The sequence below is a fragment of the Triplophysa rosa genome, linkage group LG18 (assembly GCF_024868665.1).
Source record: "Triplophysa rosa linkage group LG18, Trosa_1v2, whole genome shotgun sequence".
Taxonomy (NCBI): Eukaryota; Metazoa; Chordata; class Actinopteri; order Cypriniformes; family Nemacheilidae; genus Triplophysa; species Triplophysa rosa.
In genome coordinates this window covers 20493796-20513380 of record NC_079907.1, presented here as the reverse complement: position 1 = coordinate 20513380, position 19585 = coordinate 20493796, and the positions used below count along the sequence as shown (strand labels likewise).

Genomic DNA, 19585 nt, shown 5'->3' with positions numbered 1-19585 from the left:
GCATTCCAACATCATACGGCAAATCTCCAGTTTCACCATCTACACGACAACACTGAAACCGGAGTTTCTAAAAATCTTCACCCTGGCCGGAGTTTTCAAAAAAGTTTGGTTTCAGTGTTCGGGTACTGCGTTTGCGTGTGGACGAACAGCCGAACTGCATAGAAAAAGCTGCGGTTTTGTGTGGAAAAAAGCTGCGGTTTCGTGTGGACAGGGCCTAAATATATTCTGCTATAGATATTAATCAAAAATCACACAATCCTTATCAAATTTGACATTAAAACACCATGTAATGCCCCTTAATATTAGGGAATTGTAGTACTTCAAATTAAGTTCAATAATAATTTTATATCAGTAAGCCGTGTCAGTAAATATGTTAATGCATTTAAACTAGTATGAAAGAAATGTATTTTAAATTAATTGCTTTTAAATTAGGACAGTAGGACAGAAAAATAAAATGGGGTCAAAATAAGGTTGATGCAAATAGTTCCAGTATAAAGCCTCCAAGCCTCCAAGCCTCCAAGCTCCATTTCAATATCTCTAACTTCTAGTTCTTGTGCACCTTGCCAAACAACCACAAGCATGCATAAAACAGATCTGCTTTTAACCTACATAAGGGGAAGTTATGTGTGTGTGTGTACTTTGAGTTTAAGCACAATTTTAACACTTAGAAATGGCACTTTTTTTTAACACTTAGAGGGCGTAACAAACCCACAACATATGGCAACTTAAAAATTAAGTTGTCATGAAAGATTCTCTACTCTTTCTGCTTTTTATCAGTACAGTATGGTACAATATCTTATTTCTGATGGCTTTTTATATAAAAATAATAACTTGAATACAAAATTGTACATCACGTAAAAATTATCATTCTGCAAATACTTGTTTCTGTTACATGAGAGTTCCTAAACAAACAACTGTGAAAACTTTGCATAATAATTTAATATAAATATGAACATGATCCCTTTTTGTGATTTTTAGCATTAGTTCTGTAAAACCTATTTCCTGTTTAGTGCTCATTTCCTCCTTATTAGATGTTCCAATTGATTTAAATAATCCCACCCCCCCGTACATATCTGAACCACATTTACGACTCTTTTCTTTTGCACATTGGCTTGACTGTCCCATCTCATGCATCATTCTTGTCTACGTTCTGCAAACTGTAATGGAGCAGAACATCTGTATCAGCTTGTGTATCTTTTGTGGTAAGATTGAATATTTTATAACATTTATATTATTTATTTGACCATTTGTCTATTTTAGATTTGTGTAAGTAATGAATCACATTTTAATATCTCTAATTCTAGTACTTGTGCACCTTGCCAAACAACTACAAGCATGCATGAAACAGATCTCATTTTAACCTACATAAGGGGAAGTTATGTGGTGTGTACTTTGAGCTTGCATTTTTAGCACATTCTTAACACTTCGAAAAGGCTGGGAGCGTAACAAACCCACTACATACAGACACTTAAAAAGTAAGTTGTCTAAGTTGAAAGATTCTCTACATGAACTTTAGATTTAGATTTACACTAGATTACAACTAGAATTGGTATGGGTCCATATATATTTGGACAGAAGCATTATTTAGCGAGGAAGGCGGGACGAGAGTGATAATGAGTATCAGCTGTACGCGCACCGGTCCCGCCTTCCTGCCCCACGGCTCTCGTCCCGCCGTCCTCGCTACACACGTCTTGTTATTTTAGCTGTGTATCAAAATGTATTCGAGTTACAGTTTTATAATGGATATTGTGTTACAGTGCACTCTTATCTTTATTGAGACTGTATTCACATCCAGATTAGCTGAAGGCTTTAGGAATTACAGCTCTTTAATATGAAGCTCCCCCTTTTTCAAGGGACCAAAAGTAATGCACTCGATGCACGGCCACTTCCGTGTTTACGCTCAGGGGGCGAAAACACATCCGCTGCCCCACCGGAAGCCATTCATCTCTACCTAGAGCTGTGAACATGACAGAGGAGAAGATTAATATTTGTACTCGCTGCTTATATAAAGTTCGCCGGATTACAATAAACGATGTTCGTCAGCATTGTGAGACTGTCAGCTTCTCTCCTGTCTAGTAAAATAGAGAAGTACTTTAAACTATACGTTTAAAATGACATGGACAGCTTGGATGCTATTGCTATTAGCATGCAGCACGTAACGTTAAGGCTGGATAACACTGAATGACATCATCTTTACACCGAGTTTATCAACGATTTTCAGCCCTTAAATACCTTTACCTTTAAACAACAAATTTGTATGATTCTGACCAGATATCAAACACACGGTAAGACACATTTGTTTACATCTGTCTTATGGCTCGTATATGCAGGTTTGCTGTAAAGAAACAGACATCACTTGGCTTTTAAAAGGTATAAATATTGTTTAAATACTGAATCGGTTTTTAATTTGTTGTGTTACACAATTCACCTTAAGTTGATGACATTGATGTTTTTTAATAAATTATAACGTTCTCACTTACCCCCCATTGTTATGTTACGAGTGTGGTTTTCAAATCATTAATACTAGGCTATATGTATTTTCTAAGCTCCCAGTCAGAATCAGATGACAGGAGATAAGGGAGAGGACGACATGTTTCAGAATTATGATGAGGTCAGAGAAGACACAAAGTTTAGGAGCAGGACACATCAAAGGATAGCTGTGACCTTAAGCTTCAATTTATTGTTTAAATTTTGTTAAGTTTTCCAAGGATCACAGACAAAGTCGTACTGTTAAGCACAAGAAATATGAGAAATGGTTAAGAAAGATAACATGAGAAGAACAGGGACATCTTTTGAATAGCAGTGAGCATTTTACTGTGTATTGTGAGAATTTCATATAGTCCATTAGTTTTAATCATTTTTAATGATTAAACTTTTGATTTTGATTTTACTTTATAATATTCCAATATGAAACCTTATTTAAATCTAAAGCATTTGTTTGACGTATTTAATAGTTTTTGTATTTGCATTTTACCTGACACTTTCTCTGTATCAGTTATTATATACAAGCTTACATTAATGCATCACATTTTGATAATAGAATATCTTTATTGTCATGTCACAGCTGCATACAAAGACATTTTACTTACACACAAAAAAGTACACACTAAGAACAAAGATATGGATGACTGCACAAGCACATATAATGCACATTACGAACAGAAACAAATATGTACACTACAGAAATGTCTAAGTATATATTTATATAATTACGTTATCTTTATTTACATTACAATTTGTACAAATAAAACCAAGTTAATGTATCCACAGTGTTACGTTTATTCTTTAGCATTAAAGAATTTTTCGCTTTCACCAATAGACCATATGATCTTCAGTAGCTGATGTGCTGTGGCTCAATCACATCTGCACTCTTAAAGTGATGATAACAAACTGTAGTACCAGTTAAGGTTTAAATCCTTACGTGTAATAAAGTAAATCCATGCTCGGAACATGATTAAATCTCCGTGAAGCTTCATAAAATGGGATACAGCCATGCCTGAAGGAACCACAGTCACGTTTGTATTTAAACGCTGCAGGTCATGACTAAACTAAAGTTTTGTATTATAGCACCCGTTACGTGTTTAATATATAGTATTTTAACAATACGATGTATTTTACTAATCTATATTACACGTTAATTCCCCCCAAAACGAGCGCTGGTAAAGCACATTAGCAATGGGTGAATACCACCCGGATGCTTTCCCGCCCCCTGAGATTTTACCGGAAATACGTAGGCAGCACTCCATGCATCGGACAGTTGAATCACAAGCTGTTTTATTCACAATTGAATAAATATGGGCTTTTCCTTAATTTCATCATGAATGAAGCATGTTAAAGGTCAGGAGTTGATTCTCCTGGTGTGTGCACTCACTCAGGTGGTGTTTGCATTTGGAAGCTGTTGCTGTGAACCCACATCATGGGGTTCAGGGAGATCTCCATGCAAGTGAAACAGACCATAGTTAGATTTTAATAACACAACACATCCATCAGAAAGATGCCAGGAACATTAACAGCAGCCAAATCAACAATTTGGTACATTCTGAGAAAAACAAAACAAATCCTGGTCGTCCATATGAGATAAAAGTGGTGGATGATGACATTATCCTCTCCATGATAAAGAAAAACATGAGTGAAGAACACTCTCCAAGAGGTAAATATGTCAATGTTTGTCAATCAAAACAATAAAGAGAATGCAAGGAAAAATACAGTGTTCAAGTGTGCAAATACAAAAGCGTCAAGAATAGGATGGGTAGATAAGACTTCTGAAATAGCCGAACAAGCTCTAAAAAGCATTTTTTGGCGGGATCAAATTAATTTCAGCCTGCATAAGACTAAAAAGAATAAAATGTATGGAGAAGGCTTGGAATATCTCATGATATGAGCAGACAACATCTTCAGTAAAATAATGTTCAGGCAGTGTGATTTCATTTCCATGTATGACTTCCTCAGGAACTGGGTCACTGGTGTTTTTCGGTGATGTAACAGAAGACAGACGCATCCGGATTAATTCTTCTCTTGTCTGGAAGTTGTGAAGGTGTTATTTGGTCATGTTTTTCTTAGTCTTGTGGCAGGATCATGACAGACCCACGTATTTAGTGTGAGAGAGACATGGCATTGTTTGTTTTGGCGTGCCATGCGCTCTCTCTAGTCTCGTCTCTGTTACCGCCCTTTCTCATAATTGATTGTTAATGATTTCATGCCCCGCACCTGTTCCCCTCTTCATTTGGTTCTCTATTTAATGCCCTTGTGTTTGTTGTCCTGTGCCTGTTCGTTTCGCTACAAAGCCTTGTCTAGTCCTTGTACAGGTACATCTAAAAAAATTAGAATATCGTGAAAAAGGATATTTTTAAATCTACCAGGAAATTTTAGAGCACTTCATGCTTCCTTCTGCTGACAAGCTTTATGGAGATGCTGATTTCATTTTTCAGCAGGACTTGGCACCTGCCCACACTGCCAAAGGTACCAAAAGCTAGTTCAATGACCATGGAGGTACTGTGCTTGATTGGCCAGCAAACCCGCCTGACCTGAACCCCATAGATAATCTATGGGGTATTGTCAAGAGGAAGATGAGAGACACCAGACCCAACAATGCAGATGACATGAAGGCTGCTATCAAAGCAACCTGGGCTTCCATTACACCTGAGCAGTGCCACAGACTGATTGCCTCCATGTCACGCCGCATTGATGCAGTAAGTCATGCAAAAGGAGTCCCAACCAAACATTGAGTGCATAGAAAGGAACATACTTTTCAGAAGCCTGACATTTCTGTTTAAAATATCTTTTTTAGGGGCCAAGCCCCGAAGGGGCTATGGCCACTGTTGTTCCTGTTAGTATTGTTATTATTCTTAACCAATGGTAGTCTATGGTAGCCCTCTGAACCGTACGTAGGAAAATGGTGAAAATTAGCACACTCGTAGAGGTGGTACTCATTAGTCATGTGACCAAGTATGGGGTCTCTAGCACTCACTCTATATCGCCACCAACAGTTAAAAAATGCACTTTTCAAACGGCTGTAACTTTTGAACTCATTGATGTACAAAAATTGTACTCAGCACACGTCATGCATTCGTCACGCTCATCGAATTCCATGCCTTACACTAAGACTCCACCCATTACAGTGGCCATCTTGAAAGTACAATATTGCATTTTTTCGCTACTAGTCCTAGAAATTGTGACCGATTGTCACGAAAATCGGCTGAGACGATCTTTGGACGTAGAATAGAAGAGATGCTCCGGAATGGAGATTTTCGCTGTTGCTCAAAAGTTACGATGCCGCAAACTTTTCAAAGTTGACCCAAAAATGGATCTTAGGCCGTATCTCAAACATTTATGGATCTATCGATAAGAAACTTGGTACGCTTCATCGACACCTCGGACTGGGGGTGGGGAAATTAGATTTGAAAAATGGCTATTTTTGCTCGTAACTTTTGAAATGTTTGTCAGAAAACCGAGATCTCGGTGTCTACGGATTCCTCGTGTCATGCCGAATCGTGCGATTATGATTCTGTCACGATTGCATGATCGGCTTGTCCGCCATTTTGAAATTTGTCATCAATCGTGATATCTTTTGAACCGTATGATATATCGGCACCAAATTTGACACGTCACCAAATTACAGTCCCAAACGTACCCTTAAAGTTTTATTATGCTTTAATTGCTTATAACCCTTGAACGCTGCTGGGTCTAGCACACCAACTGAATGGCACACCTGATAAATTGCATGTCTCGGCTGCAAGAGGTCTCTGGTTCGAACCTTGTTGTGTTGCACGTTTCAATTTGTAAATATGTGCAAAAATAGTGCAAGTATGTAAACAAATGAAATGTCATTTTAGTAATGAAATAAAATAAAGTGCGATGTACTTAGTGCAACTTAAAGTGGTTTATAATACATGTAAATGTATACAAACATAAACAAGGTAAGTACAAAATGACATTATTTCTTTCATTGTCACTTCAAACATCTTTTCCTACTATACACTGTATTTCTGCTACTTTTGCTCTACGTTCTTGATTCAGCCCCTTCGGGATTGGCACATGTCAAAGTTTGAACCTCTAAAAGCTCTCCTCGGGATGCTGAGTCAAGCACGTCAACTGAGTGGCACATCTGATAAACTGCAAGCCTCGGGTGCAAGTGGTCGCTGGTTCATTTATACATTTCAATTTGCAAGTATGTGCACAAATAATGCAAGTATGTAAACAAACAAATTGTAATGTCATTTTAGTCATGAAATAAAATAATGTGCAATGTACGTAGTGCAACTTAAAGTTTTATAATACATGTAAATATATACAAACAGAAACAAGGTAAGTACAACATGACATTCTTTGCGGTTTTACTTTGTTGTCACCTATGTTTCTCGACCTGTGTGGGCATGCTGTGGGTACGCTGGGGGAAGTGTGGGCAGGGTGTGGTGGGTACGCTGGGTAAAGTGTGTGTGCGCTGGGCAAAGTGTGGGCTTGGCCCTGGTGGTGCTGCTTGCAGTTCTTGTTTTTATTGATCTTATGTAATATTCAAATTTTCTGAGACACTGAATTTTGGGTTTTCATTATCTGTAAGCCATAATCATCAAAATTTCAAGAAATAAAGGCTTGAAATATTTCACTCTATGTGTAATGAATCTATATAATATATGGGTTTCACTTTCTGAAATGAGTGACAAAAAATATTGACCTTTTTCGTGATACTCTGAATTTTTTGAGATGTACCTGTATATTGATCCTGATCCATAACCGTAAGTCATAGTTTAGTCTGGTCCACGTCAGTTTATGTCAAGTGTTTAGTAGTTTATTGTTCCTGTCGAGTTTGTTATTTATATTACCCTTGTCATTGATGTTTTACCCCCTCGTGAGTTTTTGCTTTGTGTTTTATATTAAAGTCCTTGTTCTCAACCACCTCCTGTCTGCAACTGGGTTCTCTGCCGTGCACAATCATGACACTGAACCCCATGATGTGGGTTCACAGCAACAGCTTCCAAATGCAAACACCACACATAGAATCCACTCCAGACCTTTAACATGCTTCATTTATGATCAAATTGTTTAAGGAAAAGCCCATACATGTGAATAAAACCGCTTTTGATTCAACTGTCCAAATACGTTTGGTCCCTTGAAAAAGGGGGATCTTCATTTTAAAGAGCTGTAATTCCTAAAGCCTTCAGCTAATCTGGTTGTGAATACAGTCCAAATAAAGATGAGAGTGTGCACTTTAAGACAATATCCATTATAAAACTGTAACTCGAATACACTTTGAAACACAGCTAAAAGCTTCTGTCCAAATATTTATGAGCCTAACTGTATGTATTAATCTGTCTAGTACAAATAGAATGTACTATGGTTTAGATTAATTTGATCAGTACAGCCTATACAGCACAATATCTTATTTATGAGGGCTTTTTATTTACAAAAAGAACTTGTGCAAAATTGTACACTATATAACAATTACCATTCTGCAAATACTTGTTTTTATTACACGAGAGTTCCTAAACAAACAACTGTGAAAACTTGCAAAACTGCATAATAATTGAATATAAATTTGAACATGCTCACTTTTCATGATTTTTAGCATTAATTCTGTTAGACCTAATTCCTGTTTAGTGCTCAGTTCCCCTTTATTAGATGTTCCTCTTGATATAAATAATCCCACCCCCCCCACCCTACATATCTGAAACGCACTTACGACTCTTTACTTTCAAACATTGGCTTGAATGTCCCACCCCATGCATCATTCTTGTCTATATATTACAAACTGTAATGGAGCAGAACTTCTGTATCAACTTGTGTATCTTTTGTGGTAAGATTTTATATTTTACCAAATTTATATGACTTATTTATTTGACCAATTCTCTATTTTAGATTTCTGTAAGTAATGAATCACAATAAAGTGATTAATTACTAATAGTTATTTTGCTAAGTAAACGTTTCTTTTTTTTATATTGAGTCTAAATTTGTAAATGTTTAGGCTATGTGAAATGTATTCCAACAGTCAGAAGCATTATATGGAGCGATTGATTTGAAAATGGAAAAAAGTATGGCATTGCAGGAATTACATTTTAGACTCTAACCGTTTTAATATACTGAACATTATGCAGTACATTCAAAACTACTACAATTACAAATGTGTGTATAACAATTTTTCCAAATGTCCTTTTAAGGCAGGAACCATTGTTCTGAAATAAGAGTGAACTTCCTTTATAAAATGTCTCTGTCTCAATCTGCTTTGAGACCTTTAAAAACTGTATGACCTTAAAAGGATACTCTGCAGAAAGACACGAATTCTGTCATGAATTATTCACCCTCAAGTCTTTCGTTAACCCTACCCTTATCAAAAATAAGTATTCTTTAAGTTCCTTTTTTTAGTATATTTAAGTAAAGTCCAAGTATATTTTTAACTATACTTTATGTATTAAGTATACTAATATCAATAGACTAGTAGTATGCTTGAAAGTGTACTATTTGAATACTGCTTGAGACTAAATTGGCCCACTTTTTAGTTAATAAAAGTATACTTTTAAGTGTACTTTAAGTGTAACAGTAGTAAACTTTAGAGTACACAACAAGTTTACAATTAGGTTTTCATTTGTACTACAACTATGCTCCATGCAAACTTGTACTGATAGTTTACTAGTTCAATACTTTTAGCACGTTTAGTCTATGATAGTGCACTTTGAAGTTTACTCCAAGTAAACTATTAGCTAAGTAGTTTTTATACTGCAAGTGTACTTAGTAGGTTATCTTTAGGTGTACGGGTAGTTTACTAGTTCATTACTTGTAGCACAGTTGTCATTGATAAAAGTACACTTTGAAGTTTACTCTCAGTAAACTACTAACTTTTATGAACATACTATTTAGATATTATTTTTGCACTTGAAATACTTGAAATATACCTCAAACTGTACATGAACAGGTGACTCAAAATCATTAATTACATTAACATATTCATGTTCACCTTACTAGGAAAACATTAGGAAACTCATACGTATCAGATTTTGAAGTAAGCTTAACCAACAAAATAAGTGAATTCAATTTTATTCAATTCAAATGTATTTCTATAGCACAATTTAAATCTTTCACAGCTTTACAAATACATATTAATATCATAAGTATATAAATATAATAAGAAGTGACAGAAGTATAAAACAGGAAATTATGCAATAGACATAATAAATAGAAAACTTTTCTATAAATACAAAAATAATAACCAAAGGGAGTCAGAACATTCATTTGTGGTCGAATGTAATATCTGTACAAAATATTTGTTACAGGCATATATATTTTTGACATATAAAAGAGCATATATCATATATGTGAAAGGTTTTCAAGGTCATCCATTAATGTCTTTTAAAACAATCACTTTTAGAAGCCTCCAAATGCAGTACGTGTTGAGAAACTTGACTGTCTCTCTCCGACAGGTGATTGGGTTTATCATATTACAATTACATATTACGATATTACAATCATACTTACATTACAAATATGAACAAGAGTACGTGTAATTTAAAGAATCAGAAGCATCTTCGTTTTGTGCAAGTAACAGAGAAAAAAAGGTCTTAAATTGAAATATTGTGTATAAAGTTATAAGATAAAACAATAAATAGTACGATAAACCATACAACAAAATATATAGTTCTTTCATATAAAGAAGAATTCACAAAGCAGTGTTTGTAAGTCTTTCAACACTTGATAGGCATTACATTTCAGAATACATAAAAGTTTGTTCTGATCTTAGAATCTGATTGGCCGAGCTGCATTTCTAAAGAGCTGATATACAGACTAGGAGTATTTTTTTAAAAATACACCTTTAATCCGTTGTATGACTTGAATGAAACAAACGGACACAAATTTTAGTGGTTCTGGTAGATTTGTTTTATGCCAGTATGCAACATGATACTTGTATACTTCCACTTGTTTCAGAACCCAATGTCTGCAAATGAAAGTGAAAATTAGTCAATAGAGAGTATAGAGAGTAATACTAAAAGCTATTTATTTATAAATCAAAGATTTACAACACAGACCAAATTTACCTTACCAACGCAAATCACTAGTGGTATTCATGTTTTAATCTCCATATTAGTCTATATTATACCCATAACAACATTAACTCATCTACAAATAATCGAAACAATTAGCAGTTGCTAGGTTGCTAATCTCAGTTCAACACAATGGAGAAATTTTATTACATTCCTATCATGCAATGTTAACGTGGGACTCACTTAACATGACTGTTATGTCGTTGAACAATGAAAATTAAGCCATTCAGCGATAAAAATATAATAGAAAAGCACCAACTTACCTTATCGTGCTACTTCACTTTCATCCACTCCGTCAGTATTCAGATGGACTCCACCTACAGGTGGAACTGCGTAACTGCGCACGAGCAGTACCAATACACGCGTGTAATTTACACTTGTAAGCGCAGATAAATTAATATGTTGAGTTTAATCACATTCTATAATTCAGCGTTGTCATTGCTTTGTTAAACTAAGTAAAGAAAAATGTCAAATCAAAATAAATAATAATTTTAAGCAAGCATTTAAGTTCAACACATTTTTTATTTATTTTATTACAACCCAAATCGGACTTGTTACTGTGTAAACTAAAAGATGTAAGTTATAAGACTAGAAGAAAATATGAAGATTCTGAAGTATGTAAAACTTTACTTGCTGTGGCAAAACTTGGCACTTGGTTGCTTAAGTGTTTTTAGGTGGTTGCTATGGTGTTGCTAAGGCATTCTGGGTCATTGCAAATGTGTTGTAATGGCTGGAATACACTTCAAGACTTTTGCTCAGATTTTTGCCCAGATTTTCAGTCTGGAGTTGTTGCAGAAAGTCTGCGCCAGTCTGCAGATTTTATCATGTATTGTTTTCTATGTAACCGTTCAAAAAGTCTGCAAGTGTATGATGTTTAGTTTTTTTTTAAATCTGTTACAATTTTAAAAGTCTTGTAGTGTATTCCAGCCTTAAGGTGGTTTCTAGGGTGCTCTAAACAATTGCTGGGGCATGGCTCAATAGCTTCACCGCCATCATATGCACAATCACTTATACAGTAAAAGCCATAGCACACCACTCCTCAAAAAGCCGCTCATATTTTACACCTCTTTTAGGGGTCTACGACAAACAGTGCGGTGCGGGACAAGTTATGCACAAAAAGTTTTGTCCAGAAAAAAACGGAATAATAAGAAGAGCACTTCTAAATAAAAAAAAAATGTATTTAATAGGCTACTCAAGCAAAAGAATAGACACAAGTATACAAGCCAAGTATACTTAGAAGTCAAAAGATGAAGTACTCTACAAGTATATGCCAAATATACTTAAACTTTTCACTCAGTAAATTTAAGTATATTTTCTGAGAAGTACATAAAGTATATTTCTAAGAAGTACATAAGAAGTAGACTGAAAGTATACTTTCCTATTTTAAGTTTAAGAGAAGTATACTTTTAGCACACTTGAATAAACTTCTTTTTGATAAGGGTAGGACCTCTGTTTTTCTTAAGATAGTTTTGAAGAGGTCCAAGAGTTTTCTGACTCCTCCAGACTGCAACGCAACCAAACTTTAAAGCGCTGAAAGTGAGTAAAGACTTCGTTGAAACCACACTACAGTGGTTCAGCTTTAAAGGGGTCATATGGCGCGAATACATGTTTTTCTGTGTCTTTGGTGTGTTATAAGTTGCCCATGCATGCATGTATTAGACACGTAAAATTGCAAATTTAAAGTGTCGGAACAAAAGATGCATTCTATCTAAAAGCGAATGCTCACCCAGACCTGCCTGAAACGCCTTGTGTAACCACACCCCCACAAATCTACGTCAGTTCGTGGTGTGACTTGACTAAGACCGCCCAAAGATGGGTGTACCTGTCAGTACAATTGCTTTGGAACCTGATGTTCCAAATATGGTAAGAGGCGTTACATTTTCATCACACGCTTGCAGTATTCGACCAATCACTACGCACTGGTTAGCTGGCCAATCATTGCACACCTCACTTTTCAGAGCCATGAGCTTCATAAAAAAATCACAATGCATGCGCACATCAGATAACAACATCACCTAGGGGTAGAACACAGGGCATGCAGGATACAACAGTTAGCTTTCCTGGAACAGGGCTGGAGACCACTGTGAAGAGTTTGTAGTCAGTTTCCAGAGCTTTAGTGCCACTGTGTTGCCCGTTTGTGTAACTGCAGTGGCTCCTGGCGCGTTATGTAAAGCTCAAATCTGGTGTAATTGGACACCGCGTTTCACCGCAGGGTGATCCGTTACGCCTGTGGATACCCTTATTGCCAGCATAATATGCATTGCTATTTCTGGAATCTTAATTGTTGGTGACACAGACACACTTTCAACAACAGATGGACCATCGAACACACACACCGCAGGTAAATGAAACAAACATGTAAGTGTGAGGTTACTTTGTTATTAACAACAGATGATTCCCCAGATGTAATCAGAATCAGAACTTAATTAATTGATATGTTTACATGACATTGCCCAGATGATCGCTTTTAAACACAGACATCTAGATTAATTTCCAAACGACTGTTATAAGAATGAACAACACTCTTTGACCCGTAGCAGTGCCGTGGCAGCGTCATCCACACACACGCGACAAACTAGCCGGTTCCTTTCCTTTGTGTTTACGGAGGTGATGTAATGACGCAAAGAGGTATCCCCCCAAATTCAAATTTCCTGCATGGGGCGACTATAGTTTTGAACACTGATCTGTCTATGTATTTACTAAATAATTGATTTCTGATTATTTTTACCCCAAAATGATTGCGGATTACCGCTTTAAGTACATTTAGAAATGTAAAAAAATTACGTAACTCTGGTCTTAAAACAAAATAACTCAAACAGCAACTCCAGTGAGCAATCAAGAGGAGAATCAAGAACAATGTTCATGCTAGCACTAGAATGAATTTTGGCTTGTACGGCCCCTCATATAAATGAATTAAAGGATCAATTAACAAAAATTGCAACACCCTACTGCAAATAAACAAGTTGCTGAAACAAATTGCTGCATGCGCTAATCAAATGATTAATAAACTTTAATATGTTAACTGATGTTTTGTTCTTTCCAATATGCTGTGCAACACACAAGGCAAGGCACGTATATTTATATAGCACATTTCATACACAAGGGCAATTCAAAGTGCTTTACATAAAATGATTGACAAAATGAAATAAGATGTATTCCACAAATTAATTGAATCCCCTTTTTCTAAACTCACATCATGCTCATGGGCAAATTTACATCTATTCAGGATCCTTTCTCTTGTTTGAACGGAAGCGGCATTACAGGGTGGTAAAGGCTCTGGGTCAGGCATGAGGTCACCTGGAATGGGGGGTTCCTGCAGAAGGATGCCCTGTCTGATGGCAGCACACAACAAGCCATGATTACACGGCACACCTTTTCATGCCGATACTGCAGTGTACTCCCAGTGCTTGGAAAACATGGATATGCTGATATTTCTTTAGTTAAAAAAAATCCAAGAAAACCACAGGCAGAGTTTGTTTATTTTAAAGAGACTTTTTGTATTATTCGTTTTTTTTATTTGATTTGGAATTTGCTTCAAAATTGCAGTTTAGTTTTGTCATTTGACATAAAATATATTTTTATTCGACAAAGAAATGTGCAGCATTTCAGAAATAATACATGGCCAATTGGTCCATTCTAATTTGTCTCAACTCATTTTGTAAAAATAAATCGTAGATGAATCGTATCGTGAGATCAGTTTCATGAATCGCATTGTGAGCTGAGTGAATTGTTACATCCCTAGTCATTAGCCACAGCTTCAGTGGATAACCCTGATTGCATACAAATGAAATGTTTCAATAACCAAGCTCAGAAAAAGCATTTTGAAATCATGTTGTAAGACAACCATTTTCAACTGCTTTTGCTGATTTGCAATTTGATAGTTTGCGTTGCTCTAGGCCACTGCGTGACTATGCGTATCAGAGATACATTTGCATTACATATGATTTGTACATTGATGGTATGGAACTCTTTTCTGTAATGTGGTTGAATTCACTGTGCGACGGTGCTTTTTTGCAATCTTGGTGCAGTCTATTGCTCCAATTATTTTATGAAATTAATTTACGTGAAATGCCTGTTTGATTTTGGTTTACTAGTGCTGGCTGTAAGTGAACAGGATGTACAGTAGGCTGGAGCCAGGGCAATTATATCATCCACCACTTGCAGGGTAGTGTCAGGAATTGCAGGAGGCAAAACCCAGGTGCAGACAGCTTGATGGTAATGAAAGACTTTAATAAACACAAAACAGGGAAAACAAAACCCACGAGGGGGTAAAAATAACAGGGAGGTAGACAGGAAACAATAACTGACTAACTAGACAAAAACAATAAACTAGACTTACACTAAACCACACACGGCTTGACTCTACAGGAGCTTCAGAATGTCATTAGGCAATAATCTGGAACGAGTTAACACGAGGTACACAATCACACAAGGTTTACAAAACGAACCGGCACAATACAGCAAACTCAAGGGAATTAAATAGGGAGGAAAAAATGAGGGCAGCAGGTGAGAGGCATGAAACAATGACAAGATAATTAAAGAGGAAACGAGGGGGCGGGGTCAGGAGGCCAGACAGGAGAGCACATGGCACATCACAACAAACAATGGCCATGTGCTTCCAGACAAAACACGTGGGACTGTCACTATCCTGACATAAGACTAGAAAAGCATGATTGAGCGAGGCAGGATCGTGACAGGTAGACAGTAGGAAAATTATTGTATATTTTTGTTGTTCTGTTGCTTAAGGTTAACGCTGGTGGTATGTTTAAAGCCTCACATCAGCTGTGTCAAAGTTTTTCGGAATCTTTTAATGCGTAAATTGCTAATGTTTGCAACCAGATTACAACACCCTCTTCTGACAGTCCTCATGCAATTGTGCTCTGTTTTCAAATTTTGTGCAGTCAGATTTTGCCTCACTTGTTACAGTAGTTTCAGGTATGAAATCTACTACATGTGTTCTTGATCCCATTCCTACTGGTTTGTTTAAGTCTTGCTTTGAGCAATTATGCCCAGCAGTGCTTGATATAATTAACAAATCCTTTAGCTCTGGTATTGTCCAAGTTGTTTTAAAACTTGTCGCTGTTACCCCGGTCCTCAAAAAGCAAAACTCAGATGTGGGCAATTTACACAACTATCGGCCTATATCCAGTCTTTCTTTTCTGGCTAAAATTTTGGAAAGAGTTGTAGATTTTCAGTTACATAATCATCTCTCTGCTCATGATCTGTTTGAGCCATTTGAATCTGGATTTTAGAAAATATCACAGTACTGAACTCTGGTTAAAGTGACTAATGACTTATTATTGGCTTGTGATGTTGGATCCCCCTCTATTTTAGTCCTTTTGGACATTAGTGTATTTTGCACCAGTTAGGGCTAAGAAATAACGGTGAAGAAAAAAGATCAATTTCCACATAGACTAGACTTTCTCTTATCCGCCTTCAGAGGTTTGCTCAATACGACCAGACGTGCCCTCTGGAAGTGGACATCACTGGATATTCTGTCAGCCGCAACACAGTTTGTTCATGGAGCACTGGTGATTTGAATTAGGTGTGTTTAACAAGGGAGAGATGCAAAATATGCAGAGCGGAGGGTCGTGAAGACCTGGATTAAGAAACATTGGTTTCTGGTGTTACTTNAATAGGCAGAAGGGGCAATATTATTATTGTAAAACTGGAAAGTGTCTGGGTTTAACTGGGCAGAGGGCAGTGAATGTGATTGTGGTACTTGGTTTATATAGCTGTCAAAATGTCACGGCAAGATTCGAACCGCTTACTGAACCACTCAGGCGGAAGCGAGGCTTCAGACGTCATCTATGACGTCATTGGTCTAAAGTGATACAAGCCTCGATACGCGCTTCACTGAAAGCTTCCAGGATTTCTCGACTCACGCTCCAAAGCCTCGGCTCAGAACATAACATCACTACCTTAGGGCAGTCGTGTCCTAATGGTTAGAGAGTTGAACTTGTGACCAGAAGGTTGCCGGTTCGATTCTCAGGGCCGGCGGGTAATGAGTGAGGTGCCCTTGAGCAAGGCACCTTACCCCTACTTGCTCCCCGGGCGCTGCAGTGATAGCTGCCCACTGCTCCGGGTGTATGTGTGTTCACGACTTGCTGTGCGTGTGTTCACTACTCTCTGGATGGGTTAAATGCAGAGGTCACATTTCGGGTATGGGTCACCATGTCTGACTAATAGGTCACTTTCACTTCACCTTTTTTTGAAGCAGTGAACAATAGACTTGAAATATGTGAAATATAAAGCGTTTTTTGAAATTAGGAACATGAACATCCATTGTTAAACACCCAAAACACATAATCAAAGCCTCAAAAACAGCAAAAGAATGGCTCTTTTAAAGCTCTCCACAGTCATGTCCCGGAGTATCTTTCTCAAGTCCCTTGGCATATTTAAAACGTCTTTAAAAACAAACTTTTTTAAGCAAGTTTATTGTTAAGTTTTTTTGTATTCTTATACTGTTTCTTGTTTATTTTTCCTCTTATACTTTTCTGTAAAGTTTGGGTAGGGAAATGAGGCTGCAAGCCTTAGAGAATTGGTCCACAAACGTTTGAATTGTTATAATTATTTTACATTTACAATTAGGCATTTGGCAGATGTATTTATTCAAAGCGACTTACATTGCATTATACTATACATTTTTGTTTTTGAGTATGTGCAACCACTGAGCAACAGGAAAGCCTGGGAGGGTGGGAGATCAAGTCAATGTTAATGTAAGACCATGGGGAATAGTTAGCACGTTTAGCCGTTGCACATATGTGGCAATTTTTAACAAATCTAATAGAGTGTCCCACCAAAAGCGGTTTCTAAGCAGTTTTGTGGTAGTGGAATTAATTGGGTGGACAGTGCTTAGCAATACACGTACCCACCTTGTGACTTTCTCCCGCAAATAAGAGGCAACATTTGAGTTTCACGTATCCGTCTGTGTTTCCACAGTTGTTTTGGACTTGTATTACTTAGTTCCTGTTTCCTGTTTTGTGTTGTAATACTTTGCAGTTATTTTTCCCATTGGCTTTGTGTTTATTAGTTTCAGGCAGCGGTTCTTAATCCTGGTCCTCGTGACCCCCCCACTCTGCATATTTTGGAAGTTTCTCTTATCCGCCTTCAGAGGTTTGCTCAATACGACCAGACGTGCCCTCTGGAAGTGGACATCACTGGATATTCTGTCAGCCGCAACACAGTTTGTTCATGGAGCACTGGTGATTTGAATTAGGTGTGTTTAACAAGGGAGAGATGCAAAATATGCAGAGCGGAGGGTCGTGAAGACCTGGATTAAGAAACATTGGTTTCTGGTGTTACTTGTTATCCCTCTTGTTTTCCCAGTCTATTTAAGCCCTAATGTTTCCTTTGTCTGGTGTTGGTCATTGTTTGTATTGCCTGCTGTGGATTACCTGGTTTAGTTTGCCTTGTGTTATTTTCTGGTTTTCTTAATTTGTCTGCCTGCTTGTCCCTAATAACAGAACGATCTGACCGATTATGGATGCAGCAGCTACCCTTGTCAGCCTACAGCTAGGTCTTTTGTCTGCCTAGCTAGCTGTAGCTGTAGTGAGCTTGCTGTATTTGCTTGAACTGGACTAGTAGCTGTCTGTTAGCAAATGACTTTTGAACTTCCTGCACTGCTTTTAAGGTAAACTGTTGTTTGTTTGTTTGTTAAGTAGCTGTTGTTAGCACCTATCCATCTAGCTTGAGTTACTTTTACCTAGCACTTAAAGTAACTTTGGAGCCTTGAGCTGTTCATTGAGTAGATGTGCTCAGCTGTGAAGCAATCACTGACCCATTAAGCAATCAGTGAGCCTGTATTATAGTAGCACTGATTTCTGATGCGGCAGCCCTCATGTAAAGACCGATGCGGTAAAGACCCCTGTAGCCATCCACAGTCTGCTTGTCTCCACTGGTAATGCTAGGCGACTTCAACATCCACCTAGACAAACCACAAGCAGCCGACTTCTTAGCTCTCCTCTCCTCGTTTGACCTTCACATGTCCAACACCCCCCCACCCACAGAGGAGGACAACAGCTAGATCTTGTTCTGACTCGTAACACCGCTAATAATATTCTAGTTACTCAAGTCAAGTCAGGTAAAGTTGAGCTATATTGTCATTCCGCTACATGTGGGGAAATACAGTGGAACAAAATGTCATGCCTCACAGGACCACAGTGCTACATAAATACTGACATACTACAGTGGAGTGAAACAAGAATAAACCTTTACACAAACTAACCTACTAATTTACTGAGAGAGTGACTAAATATACTACTATATGCAGATGTTACAAGGAGGACATTGTAAGTCAGGCAGATAGCTGGGGAACAGTGCAAGATGATTTGTAGTGCAAGCATGTAAACATAGTACATGTTTTGAGACTTTTGTGAGATTATGTACACAAAGCAGTGTGTGTGTAAAAAGTGTCTAGTGTTGTGCCTTCTTAGGGAGTGACGTGGTGTTGGTGGTCCAGGTTAGATCCTCTATGATGTGCACCCCCAGTAATTTAGTGCTGCTGACTCTTTCCACAGTTGTGCTGTCGATAGTCAGTGGGGCATGGTCAGTCGAGTTTCTCCTAAAGTCCATCACAACCTCCTTTGTCGTCTCCACATTGAGGGACAGGTTGTTTGTGCCACACCATACCACCAGCTGTGCCACTTCCTCTCTGTAGTGTGTTTCATCATTGTTGCTGATGAGATCTACCACCGTTGTGTCATCAGCGAACTTGATGATGTGGTTGGAGCTGAACTTGACAGTGCAGTCGTGGGTCAGCAGCGTGAAGAGCAGCGGGCTGAGCACAAAGCCTTGTGGGGCACCTGTGCTCAGTATGGTTGTGTTTGAGGTGTTGTGGCCAACACGGACTCACTGAGGTCTTCCGGTTATAAAGTCCAGGATCCAATTACAGAGACAATTGTGAATACATAAAGCTTTGTTGCAGCTCTTCCGCCAAAGAAATTGAATCAGGTGGCATTCCTTGGCACGGAGGGGCATATCATGCAATTCATTCCATTACTTAATTTGGCCTAGATTACAGCAACATGGTTCATATTAGTGCGTCATCATTGCGCATA

General features: G+C 37.7%; 1 protein-coding gene across 1 annotated transcript in view; it reads left to right on the top strand.

Annotated features, from left to right (window-relative positions):
- The first annotated feature begins 829 nt into the window (after nucleotides 1-829).
- Nucleotides 830-19585, top strand: part of LOC130568929 (integrin alpha-X-like) — a 107312-nt gene continuing 88556 nt past the window's right edge. The window contains exon 1 of the mRNA XM_057358185.1: nucleotides 830-1202. Coding sequence (XP_057214168.1) covers nucleotides 1163-1202 — 40 coding nt within the window. The 5' untranslated portion in view covers nucleotides 830-1162. The remainder of the gene's footprint in view (nucleotides 1203-19585) is intronic.